The following is a 20,012-nucleotide window of genomic DNA, read 5'->3' on the forward strand; positions in this document are numbered from 1 at the left end:
ACATACCTGAATTGCTGAATTCATGAAACATGTATTCCCCAAGTTACTCAGACCACACAGGCCTGGCTGCTCATTATGTCTTCCTGGCTCTGAATAATCATAATTCTTATAAGCAGTATATGATGGGAGACAATAGTTTGAATTTTTCACACTGTAAAAAAACAAAATATCTTTCACAATGTAAACATGTACTCTATAGTACTTTAATACATACAAGTACTTTATAAACTGAAAAATTAAAAATGTTAAAGTAACTTCTGTGAACGAGAAAGGATTTTAAAGAAGTATTTAACTTTGGTAATAACATTAATTTCAATTTAAAAGTCACCTGTGCAAACAACCAAAACCTAATGTACTGCAGTATCTGTAATTATTATATCCCTACCCCTTTTTCACAGGAGCAGCTTCACAGCTTACTCTATTCTTCATTGCTCCATCAAATTTAATACACTCAGACTTTAGACACCACCAGCAGCAATCAATCATTTACGTCCCTTTTGCATCCTGCTACTGCAAGAGTGAGGTCGGTGGGAATAGGAATGCAGAGTTACAGGTGAAAGCTGAGATTTCCACGGCCACAGTGGCATAGCTGCCTCACTGCATCAGAGAGTCTATTTATAGCTTCCCTGCTAGGACAGCATAATCCAGCATGCAAATGCAGGAAAGCCTTGAGAGGTAAAAGAATGCGCAAAATGCCTTGCAACAACTTCATTATAAATCTCTATGACGCATCTGTTTGGAGAAACTGGAGAAGACTGAAATAGGCAAAATGGTTAAGATTTAAAGCAATTTGTTTCCAGATGAAATAATGCAAATACTAAATATAGAATAACCCTCAAAACAGTAAAGTAAGCATATCCGAGAACACTAGAAAGGAAAAAGTATCTTGTATGAGGATGCTCTGTCATATTACAGATGTTAGACAAAAAAAAAAAAAAAAAAAAAAAAAAAAAAATCAACCAGAAAGGTTAAACTTTTTCTTAAACTATTTCAGGCACTGATCATAATGAAATGCACGTGGCAGTAGCTTTGGCTAAAGTTCAAGAGTATTCCTGCAGTCACTAAGCATTATTCACATTAGAAGCAACTTGAACAAAAACGTGAAAGTCAATTGCTGAGAACGACAAGGGAAAATATGCAGTACAAAGAATCAGTCCTGATAAATAACTGAGATTCAGAATTGTAAAGGTCTGAGGATGCCAAGTGCCCAATGGTACACTCCAGCTATTATACTTGAACAGTATCACACCCTTTACATCCAACTGAATCCCAACGACGCCCCCCAGTGCACAATTACTCACTTTTCATTAAAAACAGTTGTTTTGTTTTAATCATGAGTTAATGCAAATTTCAAACAGAAGGGGAAGAAAACATCTCCCTCTTCTAATGGCCTCAGAAATCTGTGTAGTTTATAGTCCACTGTCCATAAAGCTGCTGTTCTCAAACTTTACATCTGATCATTTCTTTTTAATAGTCGACTTTCCTGTCAGTCCTTCCCTTTTCCATACACATGCATTTTCTCTGTTCTCTGGCTTGCCTCCGAACTAGCTTAATTGCATTGTGCTTACTGGTCATTCCCCATGAAAAATCTCTGTAAAGTTACTTTTGCCTATGCAGCTTAATCCTAACCTAAATGCTTAGCCCTAGTTTACACAAAATACTTTTTGAACTTCAGGGCCCACATACCTTTCAAGCTTGCTTCTGCGGTCAACCATCCCCTATCATGAGTCCCTGGTTCACCCATGCATGAGACACCCCCAGGGAAAACTAACTTCCATCTCCCTTTGCAGCTACAGTCCAGCTACTGCAATGAGCCACTACTCCCTTAAGGTGGCAAGCCTTAGTCGTCCCAAGAGAAAAAGCACAAGGTTGCCACTGGTGGTAATGCAACCTCTGCAATATAACCAACCCTCCAACCCAGCTCAAGTGCACAGCGGCAATAGAAAGGCACATGTACAGGGTACACAGAAGCTTCTACTTTCAGCCCTGCTTGCTCCCCACTGCTTTCCTCACCTGACTCAAAACTACACTTTTCACAGAGTTAACAGAAGATAAATCTCTCTTGGAAATCTAGGCAATGTAGGGGTAAATAAACAGATCCAACGTAATTTTCCTAGGGATTTTCACTCTCCTTTTCCCTTCTCTGCAGCTTTTCCCCCTTCACTGACTGCCACCTCAGGAAGGACACTAGAAAGCTAGGAAATGCCATTAATGTCTTTTGGCTACAGTTTCTCAATGTGAAAGATTTCCTCAACTTAGCTGAGTAACATCATGGTAATTCAATTCAAGCTAACTGTAATGCAGAGATCCCCAGTGTTCTTTTGCTCTAAGGGACAAACTCTCAAAAGGGAAAGCTATTTCTGAGCTCTTTCATCTTCTGTACTAGCCCACAGAATATAGTTACTACACATTCCGTGAGTCAGGTCTATTCATGTATTTTTCTTTCAGGGTTCTGTGGTATTTTATCAAAACATATCCAGCAAGATACAGTGCCTACTATCTGCAGCAGACTAGGAAATATCTCTTTACAGCCTTCTTAGTCCACAAATTTCATTTTTTCTGGAAGAATTATTTTTATTCAAATTATAATGTGTCTGGTTTTCATGCTTTTGAGAAGGGAGAAAAAAATAAAGTATTAACAGTCAGTAGTAAACGGCTAACAATGGAAAGCAAGTAAAGATACAATGCAAGCCTACATAAACTTCATTCAAACAGAAATGCCCTAAAGAAAGTAACTTGTGATAGCGTGTCCCCAACCTGAATCTGCTTCTCCTACAAAACCTTTAGAAAGTTGCCACTAATGGAGAAATAATGCATGGAAAACAGAGAGGTAGCATCAGAATGGGGCAGTCAAGTAAGGGCAATTACAGAAACAAAATTGATAGTTCTTAGAAGAAATCGCTTCTCAAAAAAGGCAAGACTTGAAAAAATAAAACTATCTTCAGACCCTTGAACCACTAGACAGTTTTTGAAGTAGTGAAAATGGTACAGGGAGGTTTCCAAATGAGATTTTATCATCTGTAAATCTATAAATTTTGAGTTGCATGTGCCATATCTGAAATGACTCAATATGTACCGTCTGTATCCTGCCTTTAAAACTCAAAGGAGCTTTCAGATGATGATGAACCCAGAGCATTCGTTGTGTAGCTGGGAGTTCTGGGAAGCGTGGATTTGAAACAGAGAGGTTTGGGAAAGCATCACTAGCTTTGGAAAGGACAGTGGAGTGCCATATACCAGCAACAGGTGCTGCAAAAGCAATCTGAGTTGCCAGAATGAGCCCCAAAAATTACAAGTTTGGAACACTTACTGAGCTCCATAATATTTCAATCACTTTAATGCACTGCCAATGTATTTTTGTGACCAGCCCCTTTAACAAACCCGTAATCGGGTTCCATCGATTTTTAGAGATGCCTGAAGCAGCCAGAGGTGCCCACGTCACTAAAGACCATTGTCTTAGTTACTGTTCATGATCATTGCCTGGAGAGCAAAAGATAACATTATAATCTATTTAAGTAAAGTTACAAAAAAATCACCTTCCCCATAATATTTGCCTATGTATCAGGCACAACATGAAGAAACTGTTTTTACATGGGATGGAATTAACATTTATACTTCTTGAAATGAGCATACTGAAATATACTAAGCATGTGAACAAAGCTGCCAGCTGTCCGTCTTCTGACAAGCTGACACTACTGAATAGTGAAGCAAGTCATTTCAGGAGCCTGAAACAATGGTTACAAATGACAAAAACAAAACAACTTTTCATTTAATTCCCCCAGCAAAATCCCTGTTCAACTGTTTTTAATCCCCTCCCCACATAATTTAAAAAATACCATATGTGACATGAAATGTATTGCTTTGTAACAGCAATAAACAGAATTCCAGTAAGACCTAAATGATGCGTGTGTCTCCCTGCTCTTCTGAATCCACTAACACATATTATTGCTAATCCTCCTATGTTATTCTTTCAACAAGATCACCTGTAAAGGCAAAAAAATATCAATGATCAATCATTTGGAATCCTCCACTCCATTAAATGCAAACCCATATTTACAGAAATGAAGGCTCTGGACCTGATAAAATTTGCACAAGCTATTTCTACCATCTAATGTATGACTACCTCAACACACAAATATTTACCGATTTGAGGCTATTACTCAGAACACTTCTAGGATTAGACAAGTATTAGAGACGTGTACCATATAAAGAAACATGATACATTTCAGACTTTTAACATAATTTGTACTCTACAGCCAAGCTACAATAATTGCAAAAACAGGCTTGCAACGACTAGCAATTATGACTATTACTACACACAACCTGTTGTTTTTTCTGCCTCAAAAATCTGCTTTGTCAGCTAAAATTATCTTCAAAACAAGTGTTGATCTTTCATTTAGAGTCACAGCGTCTCATGTCTGTACAGGGGTGCCAATGGATACAGGAAAGCCACAAATGTGTAATTTTGCTATTGTAGTAAAGATAACATGCAATGTAAGAGGCAATAAGGCAGAAACATGAAAATAAATGCCGGGTATAGCTGACAATAAATAGTTAATTAAGAAAGTAATGAAAAGAAGACAGCATTAATTAATGGAAAGGAAGTGCTTTCTTAGACAAGGGAGGTAACTGCAAGAAGAGTAGAACATAGGAAGAAACTGATCATAACCTAGAATGATATAATACAATACAGAGATATATCTCTCCATTTATCTTCTGAAGCCAAAAATTCTTAGTGCAACTGTATGTACTTTAACATATGTAGTATATTAATGGATATGACTTCTCTATCACTGAACTAGTTCAGTCTGACCATGTGTTCTGACAGAAGTGCTGCTAAAAATTCTCCTGTATTATACATTGTAGTGAACTATAAATTTGTGATTTTTAGACTTTTTAAACTCATCATAATTGGATTACTGCATTGTAAAGAAAACCATATACTTCTGCACTGAATATCTGCCTTACATAACATCCAGATAAACAGTATTTTGAGTTACAAGAGAAAAATGGCCGGTATTTCATAACACTATAGAGAACATGTACCTACCAGCTGATTTACAAGTGTTGTACTTTACAGAAGTTATAGTCAAGTTATAAGAAGTTATAGTTAAGACACTTTAAAGGACCAATTCCTTATCAAATCTGTATTTTATATCACTTCCTTTTAAACATATATTTCTGTTGAAAACCCTCAAGTTAAAAAACAACCAAACAAAAAGAACCCCAGAATTTTTACCTTAAGCTCTAAAAGCTCCCATTTTGGCTCCTAAATAAACCAACACATAGAAATAAATTCAGATAAATTCAGCCAAAGCAAGTGAAGAAACTATCTTTAAAAGCTGCAAGAGCTAGCAACAGGTTTCATAAGTGCTCCCTAAAAATAACTACAGCATCACTAGGGAGAAACTAACATTTAAAAATAAAAAAATATAAAGGAGGAAAAAAAACCCCCAGAAAAAAAAAGGAAGAAAGCCTTGCTGACTTGATTTAAAATGGTGGCTTCCTAGGAAAAGGTAACTGTTAAGCTTTGGTTTTGGCATTACAGCTGTGTTTTGTATAAGCAATGGGGGAAGGAGAGATTAATTCTCAGCTGGAGGCTCAGCTCTGGTCAAGTAATTTTTCACACAATCATAGATACAATATACTTTTTATTTACTACACATTCACACACAGAGTACAATAGACTGCAGTTAAATACATGAATTGCAACTGTTTAACAGTGAGAGTTGGGGCTACTCACAACTGGTAGAAGCACAAGTGACGCTTCACCCCTTAGGAAAAATCACTTCTGATAAATGCAGTATTTAACTGGAAGATATTGTATAAGATATTTAATATTTATGTCACCTTTTTAATATTTAACATCTTCACGTTTGATCACAAAATGCCATGTTTGGAAAAATATTTTAAATTTGAATGAATTGTAAGAAAAAGCCTCTTCAATTTCCCCCAGCTTGCATTAAAGATGAGTGCTCTCTGGTTTCAAGCATTGAAAGATGCTCCATTATCTGTTAAAGTGAAATAATTCCATGTTTTTCTATATTCACCAACTTTTTTTACAGTTGTGTACAACAAAAAACGATTACACACAAAGTTGGCCACTGGAATATGAAAGCTCTTCTTTTAGAGTTTTATCATATTCTTTACTAAACTTCTGACTTGCAATATAAAGGTGAAAACTCTTAAAAATGAGAAGCCTCTTTTACTACACCTCTGTTCATTGTAATATTCAAGCACACCTATCACACTGACATCTCTTAAATCTTCTAGCACTAAGACACAGAAGTTGCTGATAATTAATCAATGGCTATAATCACTATGACAACCATTATGGCTAAAGCAATTCAGCTGTAGTGGTCTCAAATCAAGGTGTAATATCACATATGCTACTATACGATACCTTAGCATCAATAAATAAGGGAAAACCTGACCACCATAAGTAGTTTATACTTTTTTTTGTTGTCCATCTAAATTCAGGCATGATTACAACAACAACAACGTATTTTTAGCAAGATAAACTCCTAAATGAAGTCTTTACGTATTTTCTTAACAATGCTCAACATTCTTTTTAGTGCCTATTCCACTGAGGACTGAGTTACCAAACCTCTTTAACTGCGTTTCATTTCCTAATATCAATGCTTTACAATAGCTACACTATGAAATAGTGACCAGTAACAATTCACAATCCAAATATTGCAAAACAAATCAAAATCCTTAAGCTAGGAGTTACAAAACATTGAAATTTGTTTATGTTACACTGGGGCAATTAAATAATGTTTTAAGGTATATTGCTTACTTTCTGTTGTTCATGTTGTTATAATTATTTGATAGAGATGGAGAGATCTTTGGTAAAGTTGAAAAATTGGATGCACCCGGGGACCTTTAAAAATATGAAGATGATAAATTAGATAAAAAACCTGAGATATTAAAAACTGAAAGAAAGCTAACAAATGCACAATGCATATAAACAAGCAGGGAAAAGCAATTTTTTAAAAAAGTGGGCAAAGCTCTAAAAATACTCAGGACATGCTGCCTTCAGATTTCATCTTTTAAAACTTGAAATGCTTCACAGTAATTCAAATTTTCATATCATGTTAAAGAGATAGAGCTATTATAAACAAAACCCAACCAAACAAAAAAACCCCACAGGCCACTGTGCTAAAAAAAAATTGTTTTCAGTTTACGGTATGACTAAATATTTTGATGTTCTGAAACGTAGAATGTGAAGTTTCTAGCATGGAAATTTTATTAATTATTCATTTAACCATAACTGGATGTTGAGATGAGACACAAAAACAATTAAGATACGTAGCTTGTGGTTAGGTTAACAACAGCATAAAACCATTTAATTAAAATTGTCTTCTTAATATTGTTTAAAAAATCCAGCATATTAAGCACAATACTAAATAACCTTTAAAACCTTTTTTTCCCCAAAATAATAGCATTATCACTGATCCCCACTGTTTAAGACTGTTTTTAAAAGATACCAGAATACTGATCACTTTAATCACAAAGACCCTCGAGCATAACGATTAAATACAATATACAACTATCTTGCAGTGTGTTTTCCTTTTTCTGATCAAATCTTACAGATAACCATGGAAAAGGCTCTGAATACTCAAAGGAATTTATGAACCTTCATGTTTTGGTGGGCCCTACGCAACTCCAACTGGTTTGCAAAAAGCTCCAGCTGTCATTGGAAAGCTTTGAAATACGTATCACAGCATTAAGAGAAGAAAGTCTGCACACGCAGAATTTTTTTCTAAGTCTTTCAAGAACTAAACTCTGCAAGGTTATAAACATTTTTACACAGGGAATTCTCCTGGGTATATTTGCACATTTATTTACAACTTTTTATTAATAAACCTTTTCCAAAAGAAAAGAAAGATCACCATGTGAAGGAAATGTTATTAAATTTTTAAAGTATTCTGACCAACATTCACAAAGCTTTCCTGTAGATTTCCTTTATCAATCCAAATTCTCTTTGAACATTATCTTCAAAGAAGTAAACCACAAAGACTATGTCCACAAGAAAGATATAAAACTGAAGACAGTTTAACCCTACTTAAATTGAAGATATTTATAGTTAAATTATGCACATTCATACATATAATTATTTTAAAAGCAGCTATCTGAACGGAGTCATTTTGAACTGAAACTGAACTACTCAAAACAAATTTGAAGCTTTTATACAATTTAATCCAAATTCAAATGCAATAGTTTTAAACTTAAAAACTCAATGTATAATTGTTCTCTAAAAAAATTAAAAGAGACCAGAATAAGGTACATAAACAAAGATCTGGTTTTCACTGAAAACTAAAAATAAGTTAATTTGTTTCTTAGAGAACATGACAATCAGTAGTTTTATTTTTTGATAGCATTTGCTATCAAATAAAAAAGTGATAGTAACAGGTGAAACAGTAAGAGATTCCTATTACTGTATGGTATACGGCCTCTCTGCTTACATTGCTAAATCATCTGTACAGAGAAGAACAGAATTCATTCACAGCTTTTACAGTTTTTAATGTATTTCAATACTTGTGGGAAAACTTTGCAACAACATTGGCAGAAATCCCCCCGATGATTTAAAACAAAAAAAAATCAGATCAAAACAAGGATAATAAAAGACCCTGAAAAGACAGTAAGTGCTAATCTTGAACATATTGGCATACTTAGTTCTGCCTTTACAATTGTACAAAAACAATGAACAAAAGTATCTACTCATAAACAACTGCAATGACGTAGGAATCTCCTAAGACAAAATGAGTAATTAAACGTACAACAAAACCTCAATTATGTTTTAAATGCGAAGTTCCAAGGCAAAGTATATATCCTTTTAGTAGTACACTAACTTAAGCATGTATTAATGTCCAAAGAATACAGCTATTTGCTTGAAAAAAATAATCAATTTTAAACTCTGGTTGTAAAAAATTCCCAATAATCAGTTAAACTGCCTTGTTTCTCACATACAGGAGAAAAGTAAACCAAATTCTCAACACAGCTAGAAGAACATCAGGAACTACGCAAAAGATAAAATTTGAAAGGTAGCTTTTTATTATTTAACAAACAAAATCCACAGAATTGTTTTAGTTCAGCATTTTAACAGTCCAGCAAAAGACAGGTTAAAAATCAAACTTTACTGTAGTCCTACGCCAAAACAGACAATAACTCATATTAGCTACTGACTTCCCTTTTCATTTATTTCATTAACCCTATGGTTACATTGCTTTATACTTTAACTCCCATAGTGATCCACAGTAGAGACACAAATATGGACATCAGCAAAACCAACTGCAACCTGAGCAACTCTTTTCCTCCAACAATCTGTGGACCTGCTATAGATTGCCTGGATCAGGATTAAAAAAAGAGAAAAAAAAAAGACAAAGTTTCTTTGGAGAACTGGAAGAAGCCTAACATTCACACACCCTAGCCCTTTACCACTGTGATACCTGCTGGTGAGGCAACACAGCTGGGCACAAACAATCCAGGAAGGTTCTGGAGTGCATTGATGACAACTGCCTGACAGGTGATTGAGGAGCCAACAAGGACAGATGCTTGGCTAGATTCCATACTTAAAAACAAGGAGGAATTTGTTGAGGATGTGAAGGTTAGGGCCTTGGCTGCAATGACTATAAGATGGCAAAATGCGGAATCCTGAGAGAAAGCAGGGCAGAAAGCAGTAATCCTGAGAGAAAGCAGGGCAGAAAGCAGTAACGCAACCCTGGACTTCCAGAGAGTACTTTAGCCTTTTCAGGGATCTGCTTGGAAGAGTCCCATGGGATACAGCACTGGACAGAAGAGAGATCCAAGAGAGGTGGTTGATATTCAAGGACCACTTCCTTTAAGCTCAAAAATAGACCATCCTGACAAGTAGAAAATCAAAGGTAGGTGGAAGCCTGCATGGATGAACAAGGAGCTCCTGAGCCAACTCAGACATGAAGAGAAAGTGTCTGAGTGAAAGCAGGGGCAGATAAACCAGGAAGAACATAGAGATACCAAGCACTTATGCAGGGATGAGGTCAGGAAAGCCAAAGCCTACCTGGTGTTAGATTTGGGAAGTGATGTGAAGGACAACAAGAAAGATTCTACATGCACACAAACAGAAAAAGGAAAACTAGGGAAAACATGACACACTACTAAGCAGAGCAGGACCCTGGCGACAAAGAACACAGAAATGGCTGAGGTAGTCAATCCCTTCTTTGTGTCCGTCTTTTCCAGTAAGATGAGTTTTCAGGAATCCCACGCCTCTTGAAACGAAAATCTGGAGCAAGGCTGACTGGAGCAGTGAAGGACAATCAGGTTAGGGAGCACCTGAACACAATGGAGACACATAAGACCATGGGGCCAGATGAGATGCACCAACTGCTGAGGGAGCTGGTTGATGTTATTGTGATGACACTTTGTTTTTCAAAGGTTCTGCCTGACTAGGATAGGCTACAGAAAACTGGAAGAGAGAAAATAGCACTCATATCTTCAAGAGGGTAAGGGGAGAGTATCTGGAGACCTACAGACCAGTCTGCCTCATCTCAATTCCACAAAAGGTGATGGAGCAATTAATCCTGGAAACCACTTCCAGGCACATGAAAGACAAGAAGGTGGCAAGGACTAGTCAGCATGGATTTATGAAATGGAAATCTTGGTTAACGAGCCTAGTAGCTCTCTATGATGAGATTACTAGATTGGCAGATGACAGAGGAGCAATGTATTTTCTTTATACCAAATTCAGTAAGCCTTTTGATATTGTCTCCTGTAACATCTTCATAGATAAGCAGATGAAGCATCGGTTACCGTAAGTGTACAGTGAAATGGATTGAAAACCAGCAGAATGGTTGGGCTCAAATGATTTTGGCCAGTGGTACAAAGTCCAGTAGAAGGCCGGTCACTAGTGGTATCTTCAAAGGGTCAATACCAAGTCCTGTACTCTTCAAAATCTTTATTAACAACCAGAACACTGGGACAGAGAACAACCTCAGCAAGACTAGAGATGACACAAAACTGGGAGGAGGGGCTGACATCAGAGAGGTGTGCTGCCATTCAGACAGACCTCAGCAGGCTGGAGAAATGGGCAGACAGGAACCTCATGAAGTTCAAAAGAAAGCCAAAAGGCCTGCACCTGGGCAGGAATAACCCCACGCACCAGTACACGCTGGGCTGTGTCAGGGGACGGGCAACAAGATGGAAAGCAGCTTGGCAGAGAAGCACCTGAGGTCCTGCTGGACAAAAAGCCGAACATGACACAACTGTGTGTCCTTGGGCCAGCAACCATTGGGAAAAGGATTATCAGCAGGTCAAGGGAGGTGATCCTTCCCTTCCCCTCAACACTGGTGAGACACCCCTGGAGTGCCAGGTTCAATTCCGGGCTCCCCAGTACCAGAGAGACAGGGATATACTGGAGCAGGTCCAGTGAGAGGCCACAAAGGTGATCAAGGCTTGCAGCATCTGACCTACGTGGAGAAGCTCAGAGTGCTGGGACTGTTCAGCCTGGAGAAGAGAAGGCTCCAGAGCAATCTTACCAATGTGTAGAAATACCCAAATGGAGGGAATGTAGAAGATGGAGCGAGACCCTTCTCAGCGGTGCCCACTGAAGGGACAAAAGGCCATGGGTATAAATTGAAATAAATGAAATTACATCTAAATGTAAGATGATGTTCACAACAACAACAAAGGGATAAACTGACACTTTTTTTACAGTGAGGGTGGTCAAAAACTGGAACAGGTTGACCAGAGTGGCTGTGCAGTTTCTATCCCTAGAGTTATTAAGAATGTGCCTGGACATGGTCCTGGGCAACGTGCTCCAGCTGCACCTGCTTTGAGTAGGGGGACTGAAAGAGATTATCTGAAAAGGTCCCTCCATTGTCAAGGATTGATTCTGTAAAGGTCTGGTTATAATTTGGCTAACAAAATCTAGCATTTGAAAGCAAGCTTTAGTATGTTCAACTTCTTACAAAAAACAACTAATTCAGTTAATCCTACTTCTTTGGGATGTGTGAATGAAAGGTGGGTATTTTAACATGCAGCAATAAAAAAAGAATTAATGCTCAGGGCATGTATTTGTTAATAATTTCTCAACCCTGTGTTAACTGATATTAACAAACGTGTTTGTTAAAGTACCTTGAAAATGCTGTACATTACTGATGTTTGATGTTTACCCACAGGGGCTCAGACACATGGTTACCACAGTTTAACAAGTTATTATGCATCAGCAAATGGCAGTCTAGCTCCTGACTGGCAGACAAGCTCTGACAGCTCTTGCTTTTAAAATTTAAGACATCAGAGTAAGTCCCCATTTAGCTCTATTCTCCACAATTATCTTTCTTACAGCAAAGTCAGTAGAAAGGCACACCTGTCTGCACAGCAACTGCTTCGGCGGGGTAGGGGGAGGAGATTTTAAATCTCTTGCGTAAAGATGATACTTTTCATTTCAGTAGACAAACAAAATTTTTCTTTTGAAGACTCATGGATATTTTTTTCCTAAAAAACTTGGATACACAAGCATTAAATGACTTCAAAAAGGATAGCTTAGCATCATTTATTCTTCTTTTTTCCTCTTAAAAATGTGATCCAGCTCAGAAACAAACAAAAAATCAAATAAGAGCCTTTAGTGTTTTTCAAAAGATAAAAAGAAATACCATTTTGAACTAAAAAAAAATATGAAAAAACTTACCATGTGACAAATATTGTGAGAGAACATTCATTATTACAGGGAGAAAAGACTGTGAATGTGTACAGTTTCAAATTTTTGTATGGTCTAAATAAATAAATCAATGTATTCCCTTTGTTAAAGTTAACAGACCATTTGTAAATAGCAAAGCAGTCAGCTATTTGGTTAGGATGATTTATCCCACAGTGAAGTCTAAAATAAATGGATCAGAACTAAATCTGTTACTTGTACTATACACACCGATGTACATTAGTAATTAATTAAAAATACTTGGTTTTTACCATATAAGAAGTATCTTTTAAGAATATGATGGATCAATAGATTTAACAGTTGTTTATTAATGTTTTCCAAGAAAACAGCAAACACTACTTTTCTAAAATTAGAAGAAAATAAGTTCCTAGTTTATAGCTTCTTCATATGTTTAACTTGCTCTTATATTTGCACATAAGCAGTTAACAACTTCTTAACAAAAACCTAATAGAAACCTTGTCCCGGCTATTTATTTGGTAATTTGTGGAAGTTCAGAACTTAAGTCACTTCCTTCTCCTTGTCTCAAGTTTTAGAATCTTTTTATAGTTCAATTAAAACATAATTGGATGAAATATTTTAATTTTTGGTACAGCTTTTCCTGAACACAAATAATATGACTTTTAGTACAGTTGCTTAAGTCACTTGAACCTTAGATTTTTTTATATCTTACTTTCAAACATCCTCTTGATGACAATAAATTCAAATAAGGTTGATTGGTTGTTTTTCTATCTGTATAGTACTCTCCAATAAAAAGATAAAGATATGAAAAAAATTATCTGCACAAAAATCACAAGTCTTCATTCAAGGACTGCAATCAGCAGCAACTAAGCTACCAAAAGCAACTGGGATCCATGTATGGATTAGTCTGTCACATGTATGACGTCAGAGAAACAGTTAGTCACAGGAAAGACAGTATAACAAAATTTTCTGCTGAACTGCCCATTAACGTTGAGTAATAACTCTTTTGTGAGCAGATGACAGTAAAGACATTCCAGGAGAATCATTATGAGCTCCCTAGAAAGAGTTTCACAGAAGCCAAGCTTCCTGAGCAACAAACATCCCAATAGCTGATACAAACAGTTGATGTAAACAGAACCTCTCAGAGTGCCAAAAATCCAGCTATTCCTAAGCATGACTGACCCTATGCACATTTTAAGAATGTACAACATATTCCAATACTTCCAGACCTCAGCAGGCTGGAGAAATGGGCAGACAGGAACCTCATGAAGTTCAAAAGAAAGCCAAAAGGCCTGCACCTGGGCAGGAATAACCCCAGGCACCAGTACACGCTGGGCTGTGTCAGGGGACGGGCAACAAGATGGAAAGCAGCTTGGCAGAGAAGCACCTGGGGTCCTGCTGGACAAAAAGCTGAACATGACACAACTGTGTGTCCTTGGGCCAGCAACCATTGGGAAAAGGATTATCAGCAGGTCAAGGGAGGTGATCCTTCCCTTCCCCTCAACACTGGTGAGACACCCCTGGAGTGCCAGGTTCAATTCCGGGCTCCCCAGTACCAGAGAGACAGGGATATACTGGAGCAGGTCCAGCGAGAGGCCACAAAGGTGATCAAGGATTGCAGCATCTGACCTACATGGAGAGGCTCAGAGTGCTGGGACTGTTCAGCCTGGAGAAGAGAAGGCTCCAGAGCAATCTTACCAACGTGTAGAAATACCCAAATGGAGGGAATGTAGAAGATGGAGCGAGACCCTTCTCAGCGGTGCCCGCTGAAGGGACAGGAGGCAACGAGCACAAACAATTCCATTTAAATATAAGAAATTATGTTTTACAGTGAGAGTTATCAATCAGTGGAATGGAATTTCCAGGGAGGCTGTGGAGCACCATCCTTGAAGATGCTCAAAACCTGACTGGACATAGTCCCAAACAACCTGGTTTAGGTGACCATTCTTTGAGCAGGTGGGTTGGACCAGACGATCTCCAGAGATGACTTCTGACCTCAACTACTCTGTGATTCTGAATATTAGCTGATGTTCTGAAATGATCCTGCCCTTTTCAAGCATTATAAATGTTTCCTACTTTCCACTATTGTATATTTTGACTGTTTTAAATATTGCATTTTATTCCCTGGCCTCAGAATTTATGTTTACAATTTGTACTCTTCTAAATAAGGACTAACAAAGAGGTAGTCTCAGCAGGAACTGGTGTGAGACCACTGTGTGACCAGTGACAGAACTGTACGAACATATCTGCATGCATACTATTTGTGATGACAAACTAATATTCCCAATGCATCTCACACAGAAGACTCAAGTGTTTAGTATTTCTACCTCTTTAAACATTTGTTGGATTTTCATAAAGTTTTAAACACATGTAAAAATCTGTCCCTATTACTGCTTTTTGATAGTTTTGATTTGAATCCACTAAGTTTTGCAAACCTTGCACTGTTACAATGCATCTAAATACCAAATCCAATCAATCCTGCCAAACCTGAAAAACATCCCCCAGCTTTGCAGTAAAACTATTTATCCTCATTTGCTGGCTTACTTAAAGCCTCCTTTGACACCAGTACTCTCAGTTACCATTTTAGGTCTCCTCAGATCAAACATGTCCCAAGACACATTCTTTAATTTACATACACTCCTGAATGCCTTCCATAAAGTGGAATGGAAATTTGGCAGAATAAAAGCAGGTAAGTGCCACCACCAAGAATATCTTCCTACCAAAATTTTTTTGATCCATGATTATCTAAATTCTTTTGACCTTCAAAATCTACATCTAAAATTTGACTCAGAATTTTCATTACTAGACCTTTTTGAGGTCAGAGATTAAACCAAGTATTTTACATCCCATTCTTTCTGCTTCTGTACATTCTCAATTCTTTGTGTCATGAACAATATAATATTGCTCAGCAAGATGTTATACTAAGCTTAAATTGAGCTCAGACTTCATTAAGCAACTTAATAGAAGCCAGTGCTACAATAAAGGTGCTTGAGATAAACCACCAAAGACAAAGAATCTGTCCTTCAAATGACAAGAAATGATACTACAAAAAATGTTCTAAAACAACAGTGAACCTCAAGTATATGAATGCAGAATATCAAAAGGGATAAAAGGAACGTAAAATAAACTTTTGTAAAAGATATGCTCAAGAACCAACCAAAAGGAATAAACGCAGTTAACTATATGTAAGGTTGAGTTCATGTTAGTTTACTAGTAACTAGTTCCAACTGTTCTTCAAAACCAACAGAACATAATCTAGATTCTGGAAACAATATTAAAAAAAAGTTTATCAATCTAAATGAGAAAAAACACGCTCAAGTTGTCCGACTCACTTCCCATTATCAAGGTGCTGTTGATAATGGCAGCAGGAAGAACAGAGAAGAAAAAGAACATCCTACTGTGTGAATTGATGACAGCCCAACAAAGAACAAAAGCAGCATGCTGGTAATGTAGACTGCAATTTAAATAATGCTGACGTGTAAACATTGTGCTCTGGAGATAAAAGTACAAGCTATCCATGAAAATATTTACATATAAGAAAAATACTAATAAACTACATATATCTATGTACACCTAACAGATACGCTATGCTTTGAAACAGAAACCTAAATAAAAACCTAAACTTTTGCAGTTTTGTACCACGGGTATTTTTATCTGATTTTAAGCAGGATAACATATATCACCGGCTGAAATCAACAAAATTAAGCAACGTACATGCAGGAATTCACCATTATTATGTCATTTTCTACAATATGCAGCACTCCGAACAAATACACTATTTGGCATATTTTCAGCTAAAACATTTGAAGGCAAATTTACAAAATGTCATTTCTAAAAATGTGGGTTTTTCAAAGCAAAATAACGTGAAAATAGTTAAGCTACAGTGAATAACATGACTTAAATTCAAAACTTACTTAGGAGTTGAAGGACCTCTTGGCCATGTTCCATCCTCATTCTTCTGTTCTATCACCAGTACCTACCACAAGAAGTGGAATAAAAAAACAAATACAGATATCGTAGACTGCTTTCTGTTCCAATCTTTTTAATGGATTTATTGACATGTGATTGAGACAGAAAAAAAACGATGTTTAAGTTACTATTCCCTGAGGTTCAAGAATATTTCATTCAATTACACTGCACTTTCTGCTTACTCTATTCACTTTTTTTCTCCCCACAAATCTTGTTTTGTGCAACTTAAGGCAAGCCACTTAACCTTTTTACATCTCAACAAACCATGGATAAAATGGCAAGACCTTACCTCTCAAAGGGGTCAGAAGACAACCTGCAATGGCTAAACAGTACCTATGAACCTATAGAAATCACCTGCCTACACAACCACCCTGTTACAGGACAGGTATTCCTGCAGGAGTTTTGCCTCACACACAACACAGGTCAGTAGAAAAAACAAACAACAAAAAAAGCCAAACTATTTTCTGCCTTGATAGCCTTAAAATCATACTTGTCTGGTTATTCCTATTTTTTGCAAAAGCATTCATTTAATATTAATTTTCCAACGGGACAGTTGGCCAGTGAAATTAATTTGATTCAAGTTGTTATTAGTACAAAAGGAAGTACAGAACACTCAGTCCTAAACACAGCCATCAAGTGCCATTTGAAACGCCTCTGGGTATTTGAGCTATCTGCCCTAAGCCGGCAGATATGACACAGGACCTACAAAAAGCTCATGCCTTTCTGGATTGACAGCTGGCATAGCTAGACCACTTGAATGGCAACAAGACTCCAATATTTAAACTGAACTTAACTCTTAATTTCCAATGCAACTAATTCCGCATAACTGTACACTGATGTTTCAGGATGCTAATTAACTGCCATGCTATGCCTGTATGTGTCTACACAGTGACATACATTCACATATGTACTTATGCTCAAAACCTCATCCATACGTTATGCTGCCACTTGAAGATCTAATTACATTTTCAGTCTGAATACACTAAGACATGACATAGAATGCTAGTCTTCAATCATGACCTGCTTTCTATCTGGAAAAAGAGTAGTCTGCTATCTCTGGCCATGAAGGCTGTAAGACAGATTCTGCCATATTTCCTTCCATTTGCTCTCTGAAACTACTAAATAAAAAGTTCAATAGAACCCTTAAAGGCTTACTTCATAAACCAACTGAAAAATTGAAAACATCAATTTATACAATCACATAGATAGCTTAGAATTACACAGTAAAAAATAATTAGGTTAGATAGCCTGTAATATTCAGAATAACTATTACTAGATTAGGAGGCTCAGCAAGAAAAATAACAACCTCGTGTGTCAACAAGAGCAACTGACCAAACACACACAGTTGTTGTGACAAACACAACATTTAGCATTTTCAGGAACCACGGTTAAACTTCATTTTGAACAGTATTTGTTTTGCTGAAAGTACAGATCTTTTTGTGGCTAGATTAGGCCATGCTTGCTTCTAGTTAATGTTTCACTGGGACAGAGGCAATTTGCAAGTTACATCTTTGATGCAAACCTTTTATGGGACATGTGGGCACTTCCACCAGGACCTCTGCATTGTTAAAATTACCTGTGTAAGGGTTTAAGTGTGTGTAGCATGAAGCCAAAGGGCACTGTAGTTCAAGCTGTTATTTTGGTGCACTGATTACTTTACCTTCCATGCCATAAAAGAAAACTGAAGCACAGCATAAACACTGCTGCTAAGTAGGTTAAGTCAAGTACTTCAAGGCAAAATAAAATATTTTAATATAATCTCGCCTAGAAATACTGCCAGCAAATTTCATTCATTCATATTTGTAGTGCACCAGCATGAATTACAGTTCTTGAAAAAACATCCAACTGCATTTGAAGACTAAAGAATAAATTTAATCACCTGAAAAGTTATTCTAACAATGAAACTGTTCAATCAGTTAACATTTATATTTGTGTAGCTTTAACATCCAATATTTCTTCTTTATATTCATGCGGAAAGGTAAAAAAAGTATCTTGTAAGAAATTCTCCCATAAAAGGATTTAAAGTGATGATATAGTCTCACGCTAAAGCAGGTTTCCAAGCTCTTTTGTCTCAATAGTTCTGATCTGAAATATTTTCATTTTTTATTTTTTTCTGAAATCTGGACAGTGGAATTTTAGTAGAAGGCATTACTCTTTTAGAGTGCCTAAGAAGTTCTTCAAATTTTGCATTTCATTATAGGAACATGTCCCAGATCCTAGGAATATTTTTTTTTTTATTTTAGGTTTTACCAAATTCAAGTCAGCAATTTCATGTTCATTTACTTTAAATTCACTAGGAGTTAAACTGTAGTGAGTTTGTGTGGCAAGGTTTCAGTAGCTGGGGGGCTACAGGGGTGGCTTCTGTAAGCAGACACCAGAAGCATCCCTCACATCTGACAGAGCCAATGCCAGCCAGCTCTAAGATAGACTCGCCACTATTCAAGGCTGAGTCCATCAGCGACAGTGGCAATGCCTCTGTGATAGCATATTAAGAAGGGGAAGAAAAAAACATCTGTGCCAGCAGGAGAGAGGAGTGAGACTATGTGAGAGTAAGAAATCTGCAGACACCAAGGTCAAGGAAGAAGTAGGGAAGGAGGTGTTCTAGGCACCAGAGCAGAGATTCCCCTGCAGCCCATGGTGAAGCCCGTGGTGAGGCAGGCTGTGCCCCTGCAGCCTATGGAGGTTAATGGTGGAGTAGATATCCACCTGCAGACCGTGGAGGACCCCATGCCAGAGCAGGTGGATGCCTGAAGGAGGCTGTGACCTGTGAGAAACCTGCACTGAACCAGGTCTGCTGACAGGACTTGTGACCCCACCGGGGACCCACACTGGAGCAATCTGTTCCTGAAAGACTGCACCCTGTGGGAGGGACCCACGCTGGAGCAGTTTGTGAAGAACTGCAGCCCATGGGAAGGCCTCATGTTGGAGAAGTTAATGGAGAACCTTTGCCCGTGGGAGGGACCCCAGGCTGGAGCAGGGGAAGAGTGTGAGGAGGAAGAAGTGGCAGAAACAATGTGTGATGAACTAACTGCAACCCCCATTCCACATTCCCCTGCACTGCTGGAGGGGAGGAGACAAAAATTGGGAATTAAGCTAAGCCCAGGAAGAAGGCAGGCATCGGGGGAAGGTGTTTTTCTGATTTGAATGGTAATAAATTAAACTAGTTTTCCCCAAGCTGAGTCTGTTTTGCCTGTGACAGTAATTGCTGGGTGACCTCCCTGTCCTTATTTCCATCCATGAGCCTTTTGTTATATTTTCTCTCCCCTGTCTTGAGGACAGGTGTGATCGAGCAGTTTTGGTGGACACCTGGCATTCAAGCCAGGGTCAAACCACCACATAAACTCATCTTTAATTCTGAAAATACACTCAAAGACTACTTACGTTTTGATGAATT

General features: G+C 37.5%; 1 protein-coding gene across 5 annotated transcripts in view; it reads right to left on the reverse strand.

The window, feature by feature from the left end:
- Nucleotides 1-20,012, reverse strand: part of USP15 (ubiquitin specific peptidase 15) — a 70,231-nt gene that overhangs the window by 20,992 nt on the left and 29,227 nt on the right. For 3 of the 5 annotated variants that reach the window (XR_005104606.1, XR_005104607.1, XM_037390218.1), the window contains exons 6-8: nt 16,564-16,625; nt 6,797-6,880; nt 7-151 (exon numbers count right to left, since the gene is read on the reverse strand). Coding sequence is in view for 3 of the 5 variants with exons in the window: in XM_037390218.1 (XP_037246115.1) it covers nt 7-151; nt 6,797-6,880; nt 16,564-16,625 (291 nt within the window). In the remaining 2 variants the exon portion in view is untranslated. Of the gene's footprint in view, nt 1-6; nt 152-5,628; nt 6,009-6,796; nt 6,881-16,563; nt 16,626-20,012 lie in introns of those variants that run through there. The other 2 variants (XM_037390220.1, XM_037390219.1) reach the window with 2 other exon arrangements.

The sequence above is a fragment of the Falco rusticolus genome, chromosome 5 (genome assembly GCF_015220075.1).
Source record: "Falco rusticolus isolate bFalRus1 chromosome 5, bFalRus1.pri, whole genome shotgun sequence".
Taxonomy (NCBI): Eukaryota; Metazoa; Chordata; class Aves; order Falconiformes; family Falconidae; genus Falco; species Falco rusticolus.